Source organism: Centroberyx gerrardi, chromosome 3 (assembly GCF_048128805.1).
Source record: "Centroberyx gerrardi isolate f3 chromosome 3, fCenGer3.hap1.cur.20231027, whole genome shotgun sequence".
In the NCBI taxonomy this organism is placed as follows: Eukaryota; Metazoa; Chordata; class Actinopteri; order Beryciformes; family Berycidae; genus Centroberyx; species Centroberyx gerrardi.
The window spans coordinates 8,697,701-8,722,179 of NC_135999.1; the positions used below are offsets into that span (position 1 = coordinate 8,697,701).

General features: G+C 43.2%; 1 protein-coding gene across 1 annotated transcript in view; it reads right to left on the bottom strand.

Annotated features, from left to right (window-relative positions):
* Window positions 1-1,564: 1,564 nt before the first annotated feature.
* The window catches only part of camk2d2 (calcium/calmodulin-dependent protein kinase (CaM kinase) II delta 2), a 36,128-nt gene continuing 13,213 nt past the window's right edge, over window positions 1,565-24,479 (bottom strand). Inside the window, exons 3-22 of the mRNA XM_071923233.2 lie at window positions 20,669-20,728; window positions 19,263-19,317; window positions 18,654-18,719; window positions 17,613-17,685; window positions 15,671-15,773; window positions 15,332-15,415; window positions 15,000-15,094; window positions 14,585-14,707; window positions 14,238-14,321; window positions 13,899-13,941; window positions 12,453-12,493; window positions 9,964-10,023; window positions 8,270-8,314; window positions 7,407-7,455; window positions 6,712-6,810; window positions 6,041-6,061; window positions 5,569-5,644; window positions 5,355-5,449; window positions 3,303-3,585; window positions 1,565-3,120 (exon numbers count right to left, since the gene is read on the bottom strand). Coding sequence (XP_071779334.1) covers window positions 3,353-3,585; window positions 5,355-5,449; window positions 5,569-5,644; window positions 6,041-6,061; window positions 6,712-6,810; window positions 7,407-7,455; window positions 8,270-8,314; window positions 9,964-10,023; window positions 12,453-12,493; window positions 13,899-13,941; window positions 14,238-14,321; window positions 14,585-14,707; window positions 15,000-15,094; window positions 15,332-15,415; window positions 15,671-15,773; window positions 17,613-17,685; window positions 18,654-18,719; window positions 19,263-19,317; window positions 20,669-20,728 — 1,505 coding nt within the window. The 3' untranslated portion in view covers window positions 1,565-3,120; window positions 3,303-3,352. The remainder of the gene's footprint in view (window positions 3,121-3,302; window positions 3,586-5,354; window positions 5,450-5,568; window positions 5,645-6,040; window positions 6,062-6,711; window positions 6,811-7,406; window positions 7,456-8,269; window positions 8,315-9,963; window positions 10,024-12,452; window positions 12,494-13,898; window positions 13,942-14,237; window positions 14,322-14,584; window positions 14,708-14,999; window positions 15,095-15,331; window positions 15,416-15,670; window positions 15,774-17,612; window positions 17,686-18,653; window positions 18,720-19,262; window positions 19,318-20,668; window positions 20,729-24,479) is intronic.

Here is a 24,479-nt window from a genome sequence, read left to right on the forward strand (position 1 = left end):
GACCTTTCTCAATAGGCTTTCTGTTGAAAGGTACAGGTTGTTATATTCATATAGTAGTAGTTACTGTTGATATAGACAATAGGTACAGCCCATGACATGAAAATCTCACCACAGCCTAGCCACTCCTAAAAACTGCCTCACAGAGATTAAGTGCTGGATGTCACAGAATGTTTTACACTTAAATGAAACCAAATCAGAAATAGTCCTTTCTGGCCCACCCAACACCAATATATTGATTCACCATGACTCTCTCTAAGTAGCCTGTAAGTGTAACTTTTGATGGTAATTTGAGTTTTGAAGAACAGTTGTTCAATCTTTTATCTAAAGTGGACACTGCAGGGCTTATTGCTACTGCTCAAGATGTCAAAACACTACAGAACTGTAGCTTTAACATTTAAACGATTAAATGCAAATAAATTGGTTTAAAACTATTTACACACGTTTAAACTTTGTTTTTCTGGTTATTCTGACCAGATGCATCTCCATTCAACTCCCTTCCGTATACACTTCCGTACAGAGGCGATTTGTAAAACGCAAAAGTAACTTCGTGTAACTATCAACTCTTTGTAAATTACGTGCTCATAAAAAAGCATATTTGTCTACAGAACCACTGACCGAGATAAAGCGGTGTTTTACGTCACAAGATATATTTAAAACACAGTTAGTCATACTTACTTACTCATCCTAACACTTACAATGACAGATTGTTTACAACAGCGTCCAGTCATACCGCGAGAAGAGATATGAGTCCCATTAATCTACAAGTCTGGGCGATTTAGGTAATCGACAGGTTGGTTCCTCTCACTGGAATGGCTGGTTAAAGTTGTAGCAAATCCTACCATTAATTTTCGAAATATTCCTACCAGTCAACGTGATGTAGTGAGGCCAAATGATTATCGGTGTCTTACTTCCACTTTTGCCAGATGTAGGATATTATTTTATCATCTCTAAACTACTTGTAGGTCCCACTGATATCCACAAGATGTCACCATTAGATCAGAAAATAGAGCAACTAAAAGCTACGGTAGAATCCAGTCTCATAACAGGACTGAGATTTCAGACAGTAGGCTATACTCCAGTCCTTGTCATCAAGGCATAACTGATTTGAGAGAGGCCTTATATGATCTGTCCAATACAGAAACAAATGGTTACTGAGATTACAAATCAATTCGCGATCACTAATATTACCACTACAGTCTAGGAGAGCAGTCTAATGGATGACTCAAATATACAATCAAGTCAAAAGTTTCATATCCATGAAAACTGCCTTGAATTCCTGTTGGACTGAACATCTGTTATACATCCTTATTTTCACAGACTGTATTAAGACAGAGCAAAGATAATCACAAAAACATGATTTCAACTAGCCTATAGGTTATTTCAAATCTAACAGTATAGCAGCTCCCTTCCCCCTCATCTGGGCAATAATGGCCACATGGAACTTTTATTGTCATCAATGATACAAGCCTGTGACCTATAAAGTGTACTAGACCTGGAAATACCTCAGAGCAAACAACATCATTAACACTCACTTGTTATCACACCTTTTAGTTGATTTATTTATTTCTTAAACATGTTTAGCCATCTATTGCCGTGCTGGCAACAGGTTACACACACCATATAAGGAGTGGTGCATTGCATTGACATCATACGTTTTGTCAAAAGAAATGTTTATCAGTTTCCCCTTAAAAAAGAAGAGACAAACCAAATGAAAAGAGGGAACAGGGAGGATGAAGAAGACACTGGCATTGTCCTGTAGTGGTGAGGAGACCACTGGCTAGTAGAAGCACTGATCCTCAAGGAAGACATCCCCACGTTTCTTACACTCCTTCTCTCACCTCACTCCTTCACTCTCCTTCTCTCCTTCACTGTCCTCTTACCATCCTCTCTCGTCTGACTGCAGCGTTTCTCAATCCAAAGCCCTTCACAGCAGGTTCCAGACTTGTGAGCCAAGCCATCATCAGATAATCTTCTGTACGTGCCTTTGCTCCACACCTTCTCTGTGCTATTGGCAACATAACACATTGGAAATGACAAGAATAAAATGACAACAGAAATCCTACATACAGTCATACAATACAAGTACAAACATTATGAAAAATGAACTCTCATTTTTTTTAATACAAAATGTAAGGGGTGCTTCAGCCATCAGGAGTTTATTTTTCCTCCTCTTAGATATGAGGTTTTGATATTTATGCTGGATGTTAACCATAATTGTGTTATTGTTTTTACGACAGTTCCATGATACTGGAGGACATTAGAAACATTTGGGACAGGACTGATGCACAACATTAACAAATGCAAACAAACAAGTCAGTGATTCACAAATCAAACAGAAGATATTATAGTTTCATATGATCTTACTCACAATATTCCCCCCCATGCACTACACAATAGTCTTGATTTTTCATATATTACATATATGCTACATTCTCTTATTTCTTATTTCACTGATATAAAGGCAAACATATCTCAATGCAAAGTGTAAGCTGCTCCGCTTTTCTTTACAATTAAATTAGTATTATAGGTTGAAATCTGACGATTCAAACAGTATGACTTAGCTCATAGCAAACATAAATGTAGCTCATAAACTGGATTTACGTAAACTCTTAATTCCTCTGATAGCAAGAATAGCAATTTCAGTGTGTTTGTTTTGTTTTTATCAACAATCACAATGTATATATACATCACCAGAACTAAAGCAAGCTCAATTTTAACATTCTGATCTTTCAAATGTTTTGTATTGCACACACATAAATACACATAAAAATACAGAACTAATTTTCGGGAGAGGTTACAGTAGTAGATTTTAAACATCTCTATATTATATTTAAAATGCATACCAAAACAGCTTAAAAAACAAAAAAAAATGTCATCAATATGCTCATTTCATAATGTCCAAATACGGTGTGCAGCCACCCGGTGGTGGTTCGAATGACGTCCATTAATAAAATGCCATAACAGTAAAATGTATTAATACTCTTGTCCTGTGCGATGTCATGTCCTTATAGAAGGGTCAGGGGCGAGGGGCAGAGAGCAGTCAGGGGTTGGCTAGTTGACTGCCCTTCTTACAGATTTGCTGATGGGATTTTTTTTCACCGAATCTTGATATTCCATTAACTGCAGAGAGAGAGAGAGAAAAAAAACATGAATATACACCAGCATAGCACACAAAGTTCTGAAAATGTTCATAGCTCACTGCTAAAGACATTTCACATTTCACATGCATTTCACTGCATTGCTCCTAAATACTCCTACTTCACACTTCCTTCTTGGTTTAATCAGTTTAATAAAGGCTGTACCGTATGTTATCTATATTTCTTCTTGGGCGGTTTTGACTGGTGCGTGTCTCTTACTGGGAGGGGACGCTGGGCGAGCCGGAGCGGTGGAAGTGGATGTTCTGCCACTTGCCGTCGCGGCGGTGCCAGACGCGGGTCTCCTCAGACTGCATGGTGCGGGGCATGCCGCTGGTGTCCATGTACTGGGTCAGTCGGATGTAGGCGATGCAGGCCGCGTTCTCCCCAATTAGGTGCACATGTGGGTTCAACAGGATGGTGTGAACCGGCTTGTTCCCTTTAGACAGGGCTGGGAGGGGGAGATAATGGCTGATTAAGTGTCATTTACTATCACATATTCATTGAAGATAACGGACAGACATTATCCTCAGACTTTCTAAATTGAACTGAGTAACCATGGTTAAATATTACCTGGTGTAAGATTTAAGTACTGCTGTATGGCTGTTCAAACCTACAAGCAATTGATGTCTGAAATACTGGTACTACCTTAAAAGGGATATTGACTGATACAGTATGAAAACAAGAGGACCCAAAAGTCTCCACATCTTGATGCTGGATACTGGACAACCATAGGCTTGCCAAGTGATTGAGGTTTCTGGGACATATCAGGTTTATCTGTGCTATTCTTAGCCAGACTGAGGACATTTTGCCATTTATAGCAGTCATTATTAATTAATTATTAATTGTTTTTACTCCAAGGATAGTCCGTAATCACAGCCATGCCCTTGTAGTGTACCAGTAAACATGAACTGTATACTGATAAGTCTAGTATTGCTATTTATTTATTAGTATTGCAAATGATTGCACTCTAGTGGCTCAATTCCTCTATCTATTAATTTAAAGCAATGAAACACATGGACAACGAGGAAGGTTTTGATAGAGAATTCACATTATTGCCCAGTCTCTGGAAGTATTTAGAAAATTGTTTTACAGGGAATATGTCATTGTTTAGGTAGGTTCACACGATTTCACCCATTCATTCTGTCCAAGCGATTACCAAGTGATACAAATGGTGATCCTGCATGTAATTGCATTTTTTTTTAAATGGCATTTTATTGTATTTTTTTTATCTTCATTCAGTCTTGTAGCTGTAAGTTTTTGCCATTTTGAAGTTTTTAAATGAGTGAAATGTTTTTGCATGAGATTTGTTTCACTTGGTAATGGCTTGGACCAACAGAACGTGTAGAACTGCATACAACCCAGCCAGTGATGAAATCTGCATGCTACAAATGAATTCTCAAAATATTTCAGGAACCTGGGAAACCATATGACTTCTCTGCTCTGTAGTCACCATGTCAACACCATTTGCCAGGACATGAGTCTCAATGAGGAGGTTCTCCCCACTGCTAGTACGATCGTATAAATCCCGGAATGAGATCATTCAGCACATCATTACCAATGTAGAAGAAAAAAGAGTTATGACCACAAAGTTGCTCGTTCAAATGCCCAGACAAGATAGGAAAATTTGGGCAGTGGAAGTGAATGAATAATGCTCTGCCCTCCTTTAATCTTCCCAAGGGCCAATTTCCCTTTTCACCCTCTGGTTGGGGTGCGGTGCCAGCCAGCTACTGGCACCCGTGGAGCAGGTGGGGGTGAAGTATCTTGCTCAAGAATACTTTCAGAGTTATGGACTCTCGGGGGATTGAGCCCAGGCCCTTCTTGGGGGACGGCCTCCTCAATCACTAGACCATCCTGCCACCCCCATTATTAATAGACTCATGGATTGAATGAGTATAAAGTTTGCTCTGTCATCCTAGCCTGGACAGACCAGGGTTTTCGTTTTAAGAGAAGCAAGTTTGTGGTTACTAGATTAAGAGAAATAGGACTTTTATTCTTCCATAGTACAAAATGAACAATATATGCAGGGATTTGATAGGGTTGTTTATCAATTCCAGATACTCAAAGATTAAGCCATTTCTTTGCCAGGTGCTGAGATTCCTGGCTGTAAAAACTAAACTTCCGGCCCACACCCTTTTTGGAACAACATCCCCTAAAATTCCTTGGTCGTCGATAGAGGTCGATAAAAGTCATAGATTACTTAATGTTCCTTTAACTCACCATTCTCAAAGTAAAAGCGATGGAAGTCATGTCCTTCCACCAGGTTGCCCAGGGCCTCGGGCTCAAAGGAGGTCAGCCCAGGATCACAAATCTTCCTGTTACACCAGTAAAGAAGACAGAGTCGGCAAAGCAAGTGAGAATAGTTAGTTAGGCATTATAGACCTACGAACACAAACACACACAAAGATTGTGAATCACAGAGAGAGAAACTTACGCATAGGACTCGAAGTCTCCATTGTTGATAGACTCAATCAGCTGCTCAGTGACTTTGATAATTTCCTGTTTACGAGCTACGACACAAAATCACAGAACATCATCAACTAGATATCACACACTGATGTGAAAATTGCCAGATATTACTGTATATCAGGAAAATGCAGGTCTGAGTGCAGATAAAGGAAATTGATATCAAACCAGTTTCACATGGGTGCTAGTCTACAAATTAGCAGGATACCAAAGTTATTAGAAATGGAAGGCGCTCAAAAAATGTATTTCACAGAATTTCTGTTGTTTCATTTCTGAGTAACAAAATAGAAAGCCTCCCATGACTAATAGCGACACCAGGCAAGAACATGTAGGATGATACGCTTCCTCTCACCCAACAGAGCTCAACACGACCAAAAATAAACCAATGATGCAGTTACTTGCTACAAATGCGGTTTTAACTAAGAGATGTTGACAGTTACCTTTATTGTTATTGGTGCAGGCTGGGGGATAGTGAAAAAATGACTTATAATTTGCGCAACAAAAAGACATGTTGAATAATAAATAATTAATCAATACCTCCTTCACCTCCATTGCCTTCACAGCCATAGACAATTCTTTTAAGTCTTATAATCAACAAGAAGTAAGGGCCCTATGAGCATTGCCTAATGCTTGTGTGGTAATGTGTGCACACCAATGTGTGTCTGCGTGTGTGTGACTCAGTTCTACACCATATGAGTCAATGTTTGGGTTTAGTCAGAACAGAAGGCAAATGGAAGAGAGAAGTGAGACGAGAATTTGTATCTTGAAGACAGAAATATGCAGCACAGGAGAGTCTTCTTCAAACTAAATAGTGAAGAATAAACCAACAGGGAGGAGCAGGCAGAACGTCAGGGGTCAAAAACAGGTTTCAGTTCATTAAAACCAGAGGGGAAGGGGTACAAAATGCAATGCAAGGAACAACATTCTCCAACATCCTATGGGACACTATGGGTTTCCTCTGTGTTGGCTGGATGAGATGGGCCAGGGAGGGAGTCGGGAGCACAGGACTTGTATAGTACACTGTATGCAGGGAGAGCAGCTCTCTCCAGTGATGACTGGGTAGCGGGAGGGGAGCGAAGCGAGGCGTCTCCCCCACTCTGGAGGGACTTACTCTGGACTGAGGAGGTGGGAGTCTGCCTTGGCTCAGACATCTGGGAGGAACGGCCCTTTGAGCTCAAGATACCGCTCACTAAGCTGCCCAGACGACGGGCTGGCGGAGGTTGCGTGGGTCGGTGGGCGGGTTTCAAGTGTGTGTGAAGGGTAACGGAGATGAGGGTTGTTTAAGGTGTATGCGTGTGGACAAAGGTAGGACAGGGATCGTGGAAAAAAATGGATATTCTCAACAAAACAACAAGGGGAAAAGGAAGAAAAAAGAAGTGACTTTCAGAAATAGGAAGGAAGAACATTCGGTAATATGCAAAAACATAAAAAGGTTTAAAAAAAAACAAACAGAGAAAGCAAGATGTGTTATCAGTGTAACCAATTTCATTGTCAACGTCGGCCATAAATGGGAGAAACAGAAAGACGGGAGGGCAGGAGGAAGAGCAGGAGGAGACCAAAGAGAAGGAACAAGGTGGATCACATTTTGCAAAAGGAGCTGACAGCCAGAGGAAAGGTGCAATAGTTCAACTGTTGTGCATTTTTAGTGAATTTCAAAAGAGAATGAACATACGCTGGAGTGATTTGGGGACATTCAGGCTGTTGTAAAAGGTGAGGACCAGTTATTGTAACAATACAGTGTAGGTGAGAAGTGTAAGCCAGAGAAAAGCAGACACCGGCAGAAAAGACTAGTTAAAGTGTCCCTACCTTTCACATCCTCATCCTCTATGGTGGTATTGGCACTCTCAATGGACTCCTTAAGAGTGACAAGATATACAGTTTAGCATTTTCTACATGCAATGTGTGTATGAATGAGCAATAGGACATAAAAATGTTCAAACAAAATCAAGTCTCAAACTCTGATTTTTGCAATACTGATGAATGCAAATATTTAGAATTTAGAAAAGAGTATCAGAATCCCATATTCTTTGTTTATGTAACATAGTATAGGATGAGGACTGTTACATCATCTACTAAAGCTGGTGGGGGAAAATACCAGTGTTATTGAGTTTTTTGCTTATCTCCATCCTTTCTCTGCAACCTTGAACACACCATGATTGTTGCTCAATGCATAAAAGTGTGTTAGTAAATGCATAATTTGGAGTCACATTACCTTCCACTACTCATAGTATCCCATTCATTTTGAAACTACATTAAATATCTTGCTGACAGACATCCTCGTCAGTCTGAAACCATAATCCATTATTCTGGATAGAGCAGTGTCCATTTTCTGTAGGGAAATTGCTTCCTGATCTCTGTCCGTCAATAACTGTGATCACTGCGAGTAAATTTTGGAATCCAAGCACAGAGCAGAAGAGTTACGGTTCACAAAGTTTTGTTTGACACATATTGTGTATCAGCTGAACATCATTCAGCAAATCTACACGCGCCTGTTTTACAAAACTCTGACCTACACAGTAAATTAGACTCCGAAATCTCAATTTAGGGGACCTTGACTAGACCTTGACTTGAAGGCCATGCAACAGGAAAGGGACTAAATACAGGATCAAATACAGTTTACATGCTCATGTATGAAACTGAAAATGGAAACTGAGGCTATGTTGTAATACCTTGTTCCCGTCCACTGGGTTGTGGATCACAGTCGTCTGTGGTTCCTACAGAGAACAGATGACAGAGAAAATGTGACTAAAGAAGGGCAGAAAAGGTAAGATGGCACAAAAAAAAGATTGTTGAGGAGGTAAAGAAAATTGTGTGTGTGTGTGTGTGCGTGCATGTGTGTGTGTGTGTGTGTGTGTGTGTTATTTCTCATAGAGTTTGAGGGTTGAGTAGGTGGACTACTGCTTACTTTGAGCCTGCAGCTTTAATCCTTCAATAGCACATCACTGAGCTATCTATGGCATATCATTATTTGTCTGTCTCTCTCTCTATCTACTCATTCCCTTGACATAAAGCATTTTTTACTAGATAAACCCTTCTTTAATTCTATTTCCCCCCTCTTTCCTCATGTTGCTGCCCCTCCTCCTGCATGGTATTGCTGCTCTATGTCTTTTTGCATCTGCTTCTTCCTCTCTAACCCAGTGTCCTGTCTTGTTAATCAGATGTCTGTGTCTCTGCGCAGGGCTTTAGTGGAATCGATCCTGATGACCAGCTCAGCCCTTCTAATCACTCACCCAGATTACACTAGATTATAACATCAACAGACAGCCTGCCTCTGTGTGTGTGTGTGTGTGTGTGTGTGTGTGTGTGTGTGTGTGTGTGTGTGTGTGTGTGTGTGTGTGATGTCAGAGAGAGGAGGAGAGAGAGAGAAAAAGAGAGAGGTGGTATGTGCCTGTTCTCATGCGCGATGACAACAAATGAGGGCACAGAAAGCCACTGACATCATGCAGAGCAGCAGTCATGTGACCTGATGTCGACAGCCAGTCAGCAAACACCATGCGCAAGCCAATGAGTGACAGAAAAAACGATCGGCCATGTAGCATCGTAGTGAGCCATCCTTGCATCCGTGCACAGCCAAACTATCTGAGCAGAGAAGCCTGAGCACAACAACACAGCCTTGGACAACTATTTGCCAAGAATTTTATTATTTGAATGCCACATGGAAAACTGTGAAGTGCATTTTATGACACTGCAGTCTGGGAGGAGCACAAAGACGGCGGCGGTATGTAATGAGGAAGGAGAGTGGAGGGATTCTTGTAGTGGAAAAGGGGATCGGGAGGGGGGGGGTGAGGTAGAGGTTGCCCCTAACTACAGATCCAGGACCACACTATTCGAAGCCCAATCCAAACATGTGTCCAGGCTTATTGTTCCAGTCCAACATGAACATTATACCGATCCAGCGAATCCAAACTAGCCAAGCTCTATATGCGCCATGCATGCTATGCGAATTCATATGACTGAATGAACACATTAATCTGAATTATGAAAACATTCTATCTCAAGGTTAGCTGCATCAAATGTGCTGGAGCTGGGACATGCTGTGCGGTGACAAAAGCCTGCCCTTCATTCAGGGATAGCCTAACCTTGAACTAGATATATAAGAGTCTGTTTCACTCATCACATCTTTACTTGTCCCAACTTATCACCCACGGAACAGTCTCTCTATTCTCATACATCCGGTTAAAATCCTGTTTCAAATTCATCAGGTTCTTATGGTTTTTAAGGCTGAGGTCAAACAGGAGTTTATCTGACCCTGCGTGAGAGGGTAGGGTGAACCTGTACCTCCTCCACAGGGGGGGGGGGGTATGAGGTAGGGAGGTGCAGGGGTTTTGTGGATGAAGGTGTGGGTGAGGTTGTGTGTGTATACCAGTGCAGGGGCAGGGCCTGTGTCTTTGGGACTGGTCACTGTGTTGGCTTTGTTGTTGACCTGTAGGGGGCAGTGTAGAGGGGACATGACACACACATTTCACATACACTCACCCCCCACACACCCACACACACCTCACACACAGCCCTGGCTGCGCTCCATTCCAAAATAAGCATCCCACCTCATGTGTCCCTACTCAGTCTGATTGAAAGATCTGAGGTGACTGGGTGTCCTATTGTTCCCACCAAGTCCCTGAGTCCTGATGTGATCTGCGAAAGGGAGTGGATAAGGGGAGGAACTAGGCCTCCTATCAGAATGCTCGGACAAATCTTGACAGGAGTCCAAACTAGGGAAGGGAGCCGCCAGTGATGCAAAAATATCAATATTTATTGGGTACCTGAAAACATATGTGGAATTCCAAATTATGCAAAAGCACGAAATAATCATGAGATGGTTGTGAAAGGCTTCGTGGATACAGGCACAAAACACATTTTGCTGACAATGGCTTCATCAAGTATAAAGTGTGTTATGTGCCTACAGTATATGGGCTGTTTTATAGTTCTGCAGCGTAGTGTCGCTGTTGCTATGCCGTAGGTGTCCACGGCGGTGCGAGCACTTATAGTTCTGCGTTGGTGATTGTGCGCGTAGACCACTGAAACGCTAGATGGCAGTGTCGTGCTTTGTTAGCACGGAAGTAATAACAACAGAAGTCGTAGTGTTTACAATCTCTAACACCTATGTTCTGGGATTTTTCTCACCACAAATTCAGTGACCTCTGCTAACCTTTATAATAATTCGGAAATGAGGTGTCGTATAAATGAACATATTTGCGAACCTCTTCAGCTAGTCTCTCTCGATGATCTGCTCCATTGTCTTCACTATCGGTGGACGTTAACCAGATACAGGTAGGAGGAAATACAAAGCAGGCCAATCACAGTTCTTACAGTCTTGCGTCGCCCTACGCGGAGCTACATTTTTGGAGAGGTACATGTAAGCTATACCGGCTACGCAAGCACCTACGGCGTAGCTACGGCAACACTTCAACGCAGAAGTATAAATTAGCCTCAACTGTGTAGACTTTCACAGCCACCTCATTATTATTTTGTGCTTTTGGAACTCCACATACGTTTTCAGGTACCCAATAAATATTGATATTTTTGCATCACTGGCGGCTCCCTTCCCTATTTTGATCATTTTTTGCCTGCTGAGCCTTGCTTATTGTTTCCACACAATTGCTGACATGGGTCCAGAAATCAATACAACATGCTAGTTGAAGTCACATGCAGGGCTTTGTTTGTGTTCGACTACCTTGACTAGTTTTAGCAAAAAGAATTCTCATTCCATGGTAAATGGTACTTTGATTGCCAAGGAATTACATTTTTTTTTCCGTAGGGATCTTAACATCTCTATGGTTTTGAGAGGTCACTGGAGCCAAGAACTCATGGGGCAACTTGCCCAGTGTGTGGAGAAGACTGACCACATAATCAACACTTCTCACTGCAGATATCCTGCCCCCCAATTTCTGTCTCCAATGTCAGTGATGACTACCTCTGTTTGTTTTTTTAGCTGCAACCAGCAGCTCATATAAGTCACTCTGTCGGCCCCAAAAATTTCAAAAACCCCACTGCGCATGTGCAATCGCAGGATACAAAGCTACGATACCTGTAAGCTTCTCTTATAGCCACACTGGTGCTTTCGCTCACTTGGCAGGGCAGCAGATTTTCATGTGGGGGTCCCAGGTTCTAATCCCAGGGCTGAAAAATTAGGCTTTTGTATTTGGTTTCACAGAGCCACATAGGTAGCAGCTTATCACACATTACGTGCTTGTTCCTTCAAGGGATGGGGACACATGGGGGCAGGGATAAACTCTGGAATGGAACATGCAGCATGACATAGTCCTGAGTAAGACCCAAACACAGTGACTCTGATTCATAGAATGTATGCAGAGGTCCAATCTCAAATCAACTCTCACTCACATACAACACAGGCACACAGCATTAGTCAAGCACACATAATTCACACACAAGGTGTATGTGCGCGCAGATACGCACACACAAAAACACACTCACACGTGCACACACAACTCTACTTCTGTGTTGATTTCAGATTGGGCCCTACACACAGAGATAAACTAGGATACAGTGCTACAGGGGCTCTAAAGCAAGGATTAAGTGACAATAGAAAATAAATGACATGGGCTACAGAGGAAATACAGGGAGGAAGAGACACACGAAGGAGACCAGTATTTTAAAAAGCATGAATTTAACTATAAAGATAACTCACACAGAATCAATGTGGTCTGCTACGTCACGAGAACAACTGTGAGATAGAGCTACAAAAAAAACATTGCCCACCACTAGGAGTGACTGTCCCTGAATGATGATGTCATAAGTGCACAATGCACATCCATAAGGTTCCTCACACACTGAACGTTCCATCCAATTAATGCAAGAAACAAAGCCTTTTCATTTCTGCGCAAAGGAACTCACCTTAACGCCGTCTGCCTTCTTGTTGAGCAAACTCTTGGCTGCTGTAGAGGGAGAGAGAGAACAGAGACTTCAGCATCAGAGTTCACCAACAGAACCCTAAGCCTGAGGCTATGCTAACATGCAGCAAGCATATCAGTCAGCTGTGCTTATCTCCAAACGCCAGGTGCAAATTTCAACGACCATAACGCAATGCAGTCTGGATGGAATCATTATTTATGCAAGGCTGTTCTCCTACATCATAATTCACATACGAGTGGCTAAAGGGTGGGTGGTTGCTTGGATGTGTATCCAGCAGGTGCCGAAAAGGATAAACTACCTATCTCAAACAGACTCACACAGTGTTTGTCTTAAATGTACATTTGCACGCATACACATGCATGCACCCACTAGCACACACACATACAATCTCTCTCTCTCTCTCTTCTCTCTCCTCTCTCTCTCTCTCTCTCTCTCTCTTTCTCTCTCTCTCTCTGTATAAACAATCCATACACTACATTGCATTAACATGCATTTCAAAATGCATGCTGTATTCTACTATAAATTTAATTCCGATCCCAGATCTCCTGATTTGCAAGCATGAGGTTGAAAATTCATCATTGCTCTTATGAGTACCAAACAACTAATCTTGCATGCATATGAGACTGGCTAGTAGAATAAGAGCAAACAAGGTCAAACATCACTGCTTATTGGTTGGGCACAACCCCACCTACTTCCCTGTCATTCCAGAAATCTTACCTCAAATGGATACCACAATCCAAAAAAAAACAAGGAAAGAAATTTGAAAAAAGAAGAAAATGATGAATAAAAAGAGAGATAAATGTATCAGTGTCTGGTTTAACTGAAAAGTAAATAGATTTGAAAGAATCCGAACAGGTGGCTAATGCATTTTACAATAGAATGAAGGAGAGGTAAAGCAGGCAAGTAAGAGACTGAGAAAATAGAAAACAGAGGCAGGTCAAAGGAAACACATGCAAAAAGGTATGAGAGAGAGCGCAAGACAGAGATAGAGCGGAAGAGCAAAGAGTCAGAAAGAGAGGGGAGAGAGAGAAAGAGAGCGAGAGAGAGGACTGTGTTTACCGATGACATCTTAGTGCCAAGATCGTCTTTGTTCTGAGGAAAAAGAGGTCCAACGCACTACAAAATAGGTTAAAACGCCTTTATTCTATTTGGCTACTCATTATGAAAAGTAAAAAATTGTCTGCACAGGCTTTTTAAACCATTTTGTAGTGCCTTGGATCTCTTTTTCCTCATGACTAGAAGACCCTTTTTTCCATAGAGCACCCAACCCTACAATCTCCATCATTAGAAGCAAAGAAGCTTTCTAGCCTCCTATCTGTTTTTCAAGATGATCTGTGTTCCACTGGAAGCCAACAGACAAAGATAACATTAGTGCTAAGATGCTTTTTGGGAAACCAGGTCCTGGTCACCAGGCTGAGAGAGACATACCTGAGAAGTTTCTTGTGACCAGCAAAGTGGTCAATATGGCTCCCTGCAGTGACAGAAAGGAAGGAAGGAAGGAAGGAATGAAGGAAGGAAGGAATGAAGGAAGAAAGGAAAGAAAAGTTGGAGCAGTTAGGCAATCATAGAATATGAGACAGAAATAGGAAGAAGATCATCAGGTTAGAGCAAGAAAGAGGAGAACAGCAAGGTAACTTGAAGGTTTTAAAGAACAAGCTATCCTTTCAGAGTTACCTCGAGAAGACTGGAGTGAGAGAGCGGAGAAAGAGATGGCTGGATGGCTTGAGTCACATTAATAGAGAAAGGAAGGATTGCCAGAAGTCTCACCTTGAGTTTCCTCCTGGCGTTGAACTTCTTCAAGCACTCCACAGTCTCCTGCCTGTGCATCATGGAAGCTACGGTGGACCGTTGCTGCAGGAAGAAGATGAGGGAGGATATGAGGATTAGGAGGGAAGGAAAAAGAGAGTAAAATGTATGGATGTGTATGGGAAGTGTGAGTGCGGCGAACTATGTGTATGTGTTTGTTGCATCTTATGGCAGGACTGTGGCTGGTAGTGAGGTATTCTGTTATCTAGTTAATCATTATCAGTGTGTGTCTGTATTACTGTGTCTGCATCTTTGCATGTGTGTTTCTGCTTTTCTGTTTCGTTTGTGTGTGTGTGTTAGACACATACGCAGATCCAGGGGTGTTTGAGAGCCTCTGTGGCAGTGATGCGTTTACTGGGATTGATGGTCAGCATCTTGTTGATCAGGTCTTTGGCCTCAGGAGTTACAGTGTCCCACTCTGGGGATGGGAACTGTCAAAAACCCACACAGTCACACGCTCATTACACACATACAGCCAATAAAGCCACAACAATTGGTAGCAACATCTGATTGTAGTATCCCTCTTGTAGAAAGTGAGAAGGAGAGAGGAAGAAAAGAGAAAAAGGAGAGTGAAGTTTCAGAAAAAGTGAGTAAAACCCTCATCCTCTGAAGGGGGAGAGAAGGAGAGATGGAAAGATGAGAAGAGAGAGAGATAGAGTAATTCTGTGCATTTAAGTGTGTGGGTGTGGGTGTGTGTGTGTGTGTATGTGTGTGTGCGCTCACATCGTAGGCCCCAGCCTTGATTTGCTGATAGAGGCGGTGCTGGTCTTCGTCCCAGAAGGGGGGGTAGCCCACCAGCAGGATGTACAAAATCACACCTGGCAAGAAGTGACATGTACAGTCAAGCATCGCAGTATATAACCGATATACATCAATCACCAACAGAGTAACAGTCACACACATAACACAACACTGGAGGAAAAGAAACCACATTAAACCAGAGTGACGGAGCTCACACACCACACCAGGTCACGTGAGGCCATAGATTTAGCAGGCTTTAGCTCCAGTGTCAAGGTAAAAAACGGTTGAAATGAGAGAAGTCAAGCATTATTTACCACAGGCCCACATGTCCACAGGTTTCCCATACGGGTCTTTCCTCAGAACCTCCGGAGACAAGTAGCCCGGAGTGCCAGCAAAACCTGGAGGGGAGAGACGGAGGGAAGGAGGAGATGTGGAATGGAATGGAAGGAGGGAGCAGGAAATTCAATGACTGGGCAGTTTAGTTGGTCCATTAACCAAGTGATTTATTGATTGATTGATTGATTGATTGATTGATTGATTGATTGATTTACTGGCCGATTGATTGACTGAGTGACTGCTTGGTTAGTTGGTTGGTTGATTGATCGACTGATTGATTGATTGATTGAATGATGGATGGGTGGATGGATACTCACCAAACCATGCCTGCTGGTCCCCCTGCACCTCGATAGCCAGCCCAAAGTCAGCCAACTTGACCGCCGCCCCCTTCAGCTTACTGGCCAATAGAAGGTTCTCAGGCTGGGGGGGGCGGAGTCAAACAGGTTAGAGGTGAGAGGTCACACGCTCTGGGAACAAGCTGCCCACAGACACAGATCTAAGATCAGATTAGCCTAACCAAATCCTAATCCAAACCATTAGGGGTAACAATGCTAAACTGCTCTTAAATCAGTGTCCGGGGCAACTCCCTTTCTGCCAGACAAATGACAGACGGACGGTAATGCGCACAGGACCAAATCTCTACGTGACCACAGACACTTCCACACTGGAGCTGTGGACTTGCTCCCTCCGTCTCATGGATTCTAAATGAATGGATTGGTGCCAGACATGGCGTTCTAGTCCACACTTACACCAATCCAGTGTGTATAAATCCATGAGTGGGAACAAAGTGCACACTGCAGGGAGAAGGCTAGAGGGGGAGGTGTGGTGCAACAGGAGACGAGGGGGGTAAAAAACGAGTGGTTCAGTCACATATGGGTAACAACAAACACACACGGCACACTGACAAACAAAATTTAGCACATTCATAAATATATGCAAGCTCCCAGCAAACACACACGCACACACACACCCACACATACACACACACACACACACACACACACAGGTGCATAAGCCGGAAAGGTCTTTGCTAACCTAAGGCCAGTTAGACAGTGTGCTCTAATGAATAATAGATTTCCTAACATTTAGACGCTCTAAACACAGACAGCCTGTAAGCAGTCTCTTTTATGGCAGACATATAACTCAACATGACTCGGGCACTAAATGACAATTGCACACATCTCCACAAAGATTTACATATGAGGAATAATTTATCCTGATGATGAAGTATCTAACAACATAAAATCACTTCAGTGAAGGACACCTCTCCTTATAAATCGAAACAGATTACAAATCTAATAATCCAACATGGTTATTCTGAAATAAAACATTTTTAACATTTGAGCAGTGCTCAAGCTACAGCTCAGTACATTCAGAATTCATTTGAATCAACCGATTCAAGAGGGCTCTCTTGCATTCTCTTCCCTTTTTACTCCACATAAAAAGACTCTTGGGAGGTTATCAGAATAGAGTTTACCATTGGAATATTCATGACCTTGGAAAATCTTTCACATCTCAACATCATTTTTACATAATTATGCAAATGGCATATAATTCCTGAGTTTCTGGCTCGTGATTGCTCCTATTCCTGTCACAGTAGTGCTACACTCAGCGCAGAGACTTGCACACACACACACACACACACACGCACACACACACACACACACATACACACACACACACACACACAGGCTAACACGCTCGCTGCAACACACTGGGTTAATTTTACAGGAGGAGTCTTATTCTTGGCATTGGCAGGAAGGGTATTGAATCCAGAATATTGAATAACACAACAATGCAGGAGCTGTTGTAACAGTAGAAGTGTGGGTATTTGTGTGTGTGTGTGTGTGTGTGGGGGGGGGGGGGGGGGGGGGGGGGGGGGGGGGTTAGCAGCATTTAGGGCAAGGCCTTAGGTGTCTCCAGTGTCGGGGGTTTGAATCCTATTCCTACACACCAGACTTGCACCAAAGGTCAAGGTCAAACCACCCCTATAAACTGTGCTCGAAGCTTTTAGGGGACCTACAAGGGGATTGGGAGAATGTTCAAAAAAGGGTGAACGGAAAAAACAAACCTCTAAAACAGCATGATGTTTTCCCTCACATGAGAAAACTATCATTTTCAGTTTTATTTGCTTCCTCAAATGGATGCGAAGGTTAAAAGAGCGAGGATAACAGCAGGTCTCATCTTTCTTAAGGTTGCCACCTGTTGTATAAAGTCAGGACTGAGCAGGGCTGCAGCCGTGCCTGCGGTCATACAAACCTTCAGATCCCGGTGGACTATCCCATTAACATGGCAGTGATGGACACTCTCCAGGATCTGCTGTATGCAGTGGCTGAGGGTGGGGGTGGAGGGGTGGGGTGATACAGGTAGAGGGTAGGATGGGGATGGGATAGATGGAAGGAGAGACGGAAATATGGAGAAAAGGCAGAGAAAAAGAGAGGGAGGTGAGGGAAATGAATCGAGAGCAGGAAAAGAGTAAACAATCCCATAACAGTGTATCACATGCCCTTCTCATTAGTCTCTAATACGTGATGCTCTTTTCTCTAGAAGGATTATATCAAGTCACATGGAGATAAGTCATTTGTGCAAAGACCTAATACATTACAAGCCTTACACTATACAGACAAACAAAAGCTACACAAAGTGTCTAAAAAGAAACACACATAGTCAGAGATGGTCATTAATCATTCTAAAACTACAGCTCTCTTCTCTCTCTCTCTGCCTTGCCCTCTTATTGTTATAACCCCATTCTCTCTCTCTCCCTTTCTCTCTCTCTCTCTCTCTCTCTCTCTCTCACACACACACACACACTCATGCACTCTCTTCCTCTTTCTCTCTCCCTCTTGCCCTCTATCTCTTTCTCTATCTATATATATACCCACTATATGCTCGCCCCTCTCCTTCCTCTCTCTCTCTCTCTCTCTCTCTCTCTCTCTCTCTCTCTGGGGAGGTAGTATTTCAACATAAAGCTGGCAGTGTAAGGTAGGCTGTGTATGATTAATACTGCAGGCTATATGTCATTAATCACCTTTATAAATAACTGTATGAGATGCCTCAGAGACAAGGCAGCTGTATCACACCTCTGAGAGGACCATATGTGAAACACACACACACACACACACACACACGCACACGCACACACACACGCACACAGTTGCTCTCTCTGATAATATAGAGACAGTGATGCATAAGGGCTGCTATGCTCAGCAGTATGTGTGTGTGTGTGCATGTGTGCGTGCGTGCGTGCGTGCGTGCGTGCATGTGTGTGTGTGTGTGTGTGTGTGTGTGTGTGTGCACTACCTGGCGTCAGCCTCACTGTAGTACTCCCTGGCTACGATGTCCTCGAACAGCTCTCCTCCTGTCACCCTGTGAAGAGATAGAGGCAACATTATAGTGCACATGTTTCTGTCTGTCTGTCTGTCTCTCTTTCTCTCTCTCTCTTCACACAGTCTCTCTTGTTCTTCATCTCTCTTCACTCAAACACATACATCTTTATACGTTGTATAGTTAATACATCAATAAAAAATCTCAGCTGTCAAAGCCATGTATTTGTGTTTACTTGTCTGTGAGTCTGGCTGCGCATGCTTCGGTGCTTGAGGGTGTGTGTGTGTGTGTGTGTGTGTGTGTCTCCTACTAGGCTTTGTATGGGCACAGATCTACCCTTAGGACCCTCTACAGATGGGCCCCTAGGCCCTCGGCTAGCCCTGCTCCCCCAACAGGAGAGGAGATGTAGGTCAGCTTCATAAGGACTGAGGCTGAGGCTGTTTCTGTTCACTGTGTTAACCTCACACAAATACCAGTATACAAGTTAGAAGGGGGAGTAAACCAATGTAACATGTTAGACTGGTAGAGGGTTAATGATTGTCAGAGGGTGTATAGTGTTAGTGTGGGTGTGTGTGTGTTACTCACAGATCAAACACCAGATAGTGGAAGCCTTCTTCTGATATGCTGTCATGGAGTCGTACTGGGGAAGACAGAAAATGAACAAGACACACACAAGGAGAAGAAGAAAAAAAATGAAAGAGAGAGCAGTCAATACTCCAATACTCAAGCCAATGCTCGTTGTTTACATCCTCCTTTGTGCCGCTGTGCCTCAAAGTTAGGTTATGGTCATTAATGTGCATCAAAGATACAGTGCTAGTATTATGTGTAAGTATTATGTGTAAAACATTACACATTACACAATTAGGGTCTAGTACTGTGTCTGTTCTGCGTGTGATAACATCATGAAGCACATTACTCTTATCCTGAGACTTCATATTTTTAAAAACAAATTTAGGAATATGGAATAACAGGGGGCCTACTGTGTACCGAGTGTAGGTCATGATGTGTGGTTGTGAACAGTGGCATCACATTAGTGACAATGCTAGGTAAATATGTAGTGGCAGCATCTGATTCCTCAGTATCTAAGGACATGTCACTATAAATCACTATATCACTATATATCTTTGTGGGGGGGGGGGGGTTGTAACTTCAGTGCATCACTTAACCAGTTTTTTCCCCACTTCATGGAGCCTTTAAGATTTAAAAGACTGGGAGTCAAAATGTTAAGTCGAAGTTGTTCTCAAACTTCATGAGAGCGTAGTTATCTGGGAAAGCTGGCTAGGATGGCAGCTGCGGTGCTGAACTGATTTGAGAAATCTTAGTAGTGTGCATCCGGCCTGAAAGAGCCATGTGGGATCTGAGAGAGATAATGATGATGAAGAAAAGAGACAGAAAGAGGGGAGAAGAAGTGCATGAGCGGATGAGTGGGAGAAAGAACAAAAGAGGTGAGAGAGAGGTTCGACCAGTGGTATAATGAGGAAGAAGGGGTGAAAGGGTCAGTGGTTTAGAGAAGAGAGAGAGAGAGAGAGAGAGAGAGAGAGAGAGAGAGAGAGGGAGAGAAGCGACTATAAGGCTCCCTTCTCTTCCTGATGACTCAGCTGGGAGAGCGCACAGATACATCATCATTAGATACACGTGTACACACACACACACACATAGAGACACACACACACACACACACACATACACACACACACTCCATGGCTGTATCTGGAAGATGAATAGCCATAGTCAGAATCTCCAGAGACCTGAGGAACAAAATATGTGTGTGTGTGTGTGTGAGAGAGAGAGAGAGAGAGAGAGGTGAGAGAGAGAGAGAGAGAGAGAGAGAGAGTGTGTGTGTGTGTGTGTGTGTGTGTGTGTGTGTGTGTGTGTGTGTGTGTGTGTGTGTGTGTGTGCGTGCATGTGTGTATGTGTGTGTGTGTGTTTGCGCGCACGTGTGCACCTGTGTGCACACATGCACATTTTGAGAGTGAGGACTTGCAGCTTACCAATATTGGGGTGCTTCAATAAACGGCAAATCCTCGCCTCTCTCTCCAGCTTCTGATGATCTGAAAGAAAAACAGTGAAGGAGAACGAGAGGTTAGTTCTAATGCTGTTCATTATTCACTGAATGAACAGCTTTCTGAATCATCTAGACTGAAGCTAGCTGCACGTTAGCTTTGACTCAGTGGAGGACACAGTGCTGTGTTTGGGCATGGGTGTCAGCTAATGTGGGTGTACTACACATCCGCACATGGATGTGTGTCTGAGTGTGTGTGTGTGTGTGTGTGTGTGTGTGTGGGCTCCATGTCTGCCCAGCTCTTTCCCTATCAGAACTGAAATGCTTGACAAAAATAATCTGACCTGATATGTGCTTGGTGAACAACAGTGAACAACAAACACAATGAGAAGCCCCCCCCCCCCCCCCCCCCCCCCCCCCGCATGCACTTATTTCAATAAATTTTAAACTGTAATAGCTAGTTCACCTGTTATTCCTTTGTCTTTTTCCAGCAAAATATACCATGGGGGCAGCAGTGAGGATTATGAACCTATTTTAAAAGAATTTTGGCAAAATTTGGCTGAAGTAAGTCCTGCTCGGTTTACTGGATGTATGCCAAACATAAAAGTGGACCCCAAAAAAACATTTTATCATGTTCTACGAGGTATGTGTGTGTGCCAACAAGCAAAGCAGCCTTAAACTGCCAAATTTCAGCAACTGAACATGGCGTTGTCTTCCATACAAAGACAGACAGAGAGAACAGCAGGTATACTGGGGCTACCGTACCCCTGCTGAACGCCAACAGAGAGCCCGGGCTGATATGCGATCCAAGTATGTCTCTCATCTCTCTACTTATACGACCGGAGTGATTCTATTCGACTCGGTGAAATGGGAAGTGACTGTCGAATCTCCCTGTCAGAACAGGCCTACGTCCGCTGACTCTGATTCAGAACAACTCAGTCAGACCAGCAGTCGTTCTAATGAGTGATGCAGTACGGTGCCGAGGCGACCCATTTCGGCTTTGCCTCGGGACAGAGAGGGAGCGAGAGAGGGAGAGACAAAGAGAGGGAGGGAAGGAGAGAGGGAGAGAGATGAGCAGCGGGTTCTACTTTTTTTTCCAAATAAAATAGGACGCCTATTTTCCACCCTCCTCGTTCTCGTCTCCTTCCTCTGTTCTTGTTGACGCTGTGGAAACTGTGGACTCAATTCAGCCCATCCTTCACCACAGTCGTCAGGAGCAAAGCACACCAGGTTGATCCCGTTATAGGTATCTGTGTGTTTGTGTGTGTGTGTGTGTGTGTGTGTGTGTGTGTGTGGAAATGTTTGTCCAATGAGTGCATCTATAGGAAGTGATGGGCTGACAGATAGACAAACACGGAGACAAACAGAGAGGCAGAGAGGCACGCTGACGAGCAGACAGAGAGGCAGGCAGACGGAGACAGAAACAAGGGCAGCTCAGCCATTAGTTCATGATTAGCAGGACCCTCTGAGCAAGGTCACTAATCTCTCCATCTCAGCCTCAGCCTCACCATGTTACTGAAAGACACATAATCTCCTTCTCTTTGCCTCTGTCTGACTCTCACACACAAACCCCGTCTTCCCCTTACACAGATAACGGATGTATATCGACCTCTTTCTCGACTTATCTTAAAATAAAGCTTATTCTTATGGCACTTTGGCTTTATTAGGATTTACTGGTACAGTAGGTTACAATACAGAGTGCATGGTCTGTGCAGCAGGATTTCTGCTTGAATTTGTTTTCAAACAGTATTAGGTAAGTTGGGGTTTTTTTATGATGAAAGCTTTTGTTCTAAACATTGGCCCTATTCTTGTTTGTGTTTGGGGGAAAAACTGAGCTAAATCATATATTCCTATTTTCACCTTATATGTTGTCAAATTTCTCACTGTGTCTCACTCTGAAATTAACGTTGGCTTACCTACCAAGGGCTGGTGAATTAATTTAATTTACCCTCGGAGAGAAATTTTTACTGACCAAAATAATTACTATACATTTCCATAAAATTCCATAAAAAATTCCATAAAAAATGTTTTCAATGCTATTCCATGTACAGAATCAGGAACTGTGTTAATTTAAAAGTTGCTCACTAGCTTATACTATAGATCACAGTTTCACATTTTGATATTAATGCTCAAGCAACATTAGCCTAGTTATCTTTTGAAAACAGGCATAAACTAAAGACTGTTTATAACCACGGAATTCAAATGTTCATGTCTCAAAAATATCCCAGCCAGTGAGGCAGGTGAACCTTATTAATTTACCCAATAAGGGCAAATTTAACCAGCATGTGGCGCTTGCCGGGTGTTCATTTTGGACTCGAGCCACCTCTGCTGAATGAATATAGGGGGAACGGACTGGCCCAACTATCTTTAACACTAATTATTAGCCCTATCCCACACTCTACTGTAGCTTTTTCAAACATTTCTCTACACATTCCATCTCTCTCTCTTTACCTCTCCTTCTCTCCATCGTTCTCTACCTCCATTCTCCTTTCACTCTCATATTCTCTCTTCTCTCTCTTTCCATCCTCTCTTCTCACCACCCCCTCCCCAGCATCCTCCTCCACAGGTAGTCCACCTCCCAGCCGCCTGGACATCTGTTGTCTAGCAACTCCTGCACCAATCAGAGCGTCAGGCCTCTCCTCTCCTCTGCAGTGGAACCAGCCTTGCATGCAAATGGCCGACACCGAGAGTTCACACAACTATCCAACTCTACAGAACTATAGATGGGGAGGCACAAGTAGCTAAGTCTGTAGAAACATACCCACTCCAAAAAGATGTGTCATTTCAACACATCTGGTGTGATTAGAACGTCAGTCTACTCCACAGAACTACAGACACAGGATCAAATTATCATGAAACAAACACACACGCATGCATGTACACACACAACACACACATAAACACACATTCGCGCACACAGAAGCATACAGAAAAGGAGAGGGATCTTTACAGGTATTACCACAGTTTAGTGCCAAGATGCCTAAATAAAAGCCTAAATGAAGAGCAAATGGTACATTAGAATGAATCCTAAAACTAATACTAAATCATGTTGTTGCTCTGGATGAGAGGCTTATCTAGCTTATGTTTGACTAGATCATCAGAAAATGGTTCACAAGATGTCAGTAGTTGTATGAATGTTTTTAGACGGTAGTGATTTTGCTTGAGGGCGGCTGAGCGGTTAACACTGTCACCTCACGGCAAGAAGATATCAGGGTCAACTCCCGGCCCTGGTCCTTTCCTCTCCTTGTGTTCGCGTGGGTTTGCTCAGGTTTCCTCCCACAGTCCAAAGACATGCAAGTCAGGTTAATTGGAGACTCTAAATTGCACATACAGTAGGTCTGACTGCGAGTGTCAGTGACTGTCTCTCTATCTGTGTGAGTCCTGTGACGGACGGGCGACCTGTCCAGGCTCCAGCCCCCCGTCACCCTGAACAGGAATAAGCAGCTAAAGAAAATGAATGAATGATTTGCTTGATGTGGAACCTTAATGCTAGAGCAGCAGGGTTCTGAGGGGTGGATTTTAGAAGGATTAAAAACTCACATATTGCACCTTTACACTGTGACATGAGTCCCATGGTGTTGAAAGGAGTTTTGCTGCAGTTGGCTATAAAATCTGCCTGGCTCTCACTAGTGTGTGTGTGTGTGTGTGTGTGTGTGTGTGTGTGTGTGTGTGTGTGTGTGCACGCGTGCGTGCGTACACACATGCACACTTGCACCTGCCTGCATGCATGCATTGTGCATGTGTACATGTGTGCATGCAAGCTTGAGCCTTACTGCCACAGACAGTGAGAGGGTTTTTGG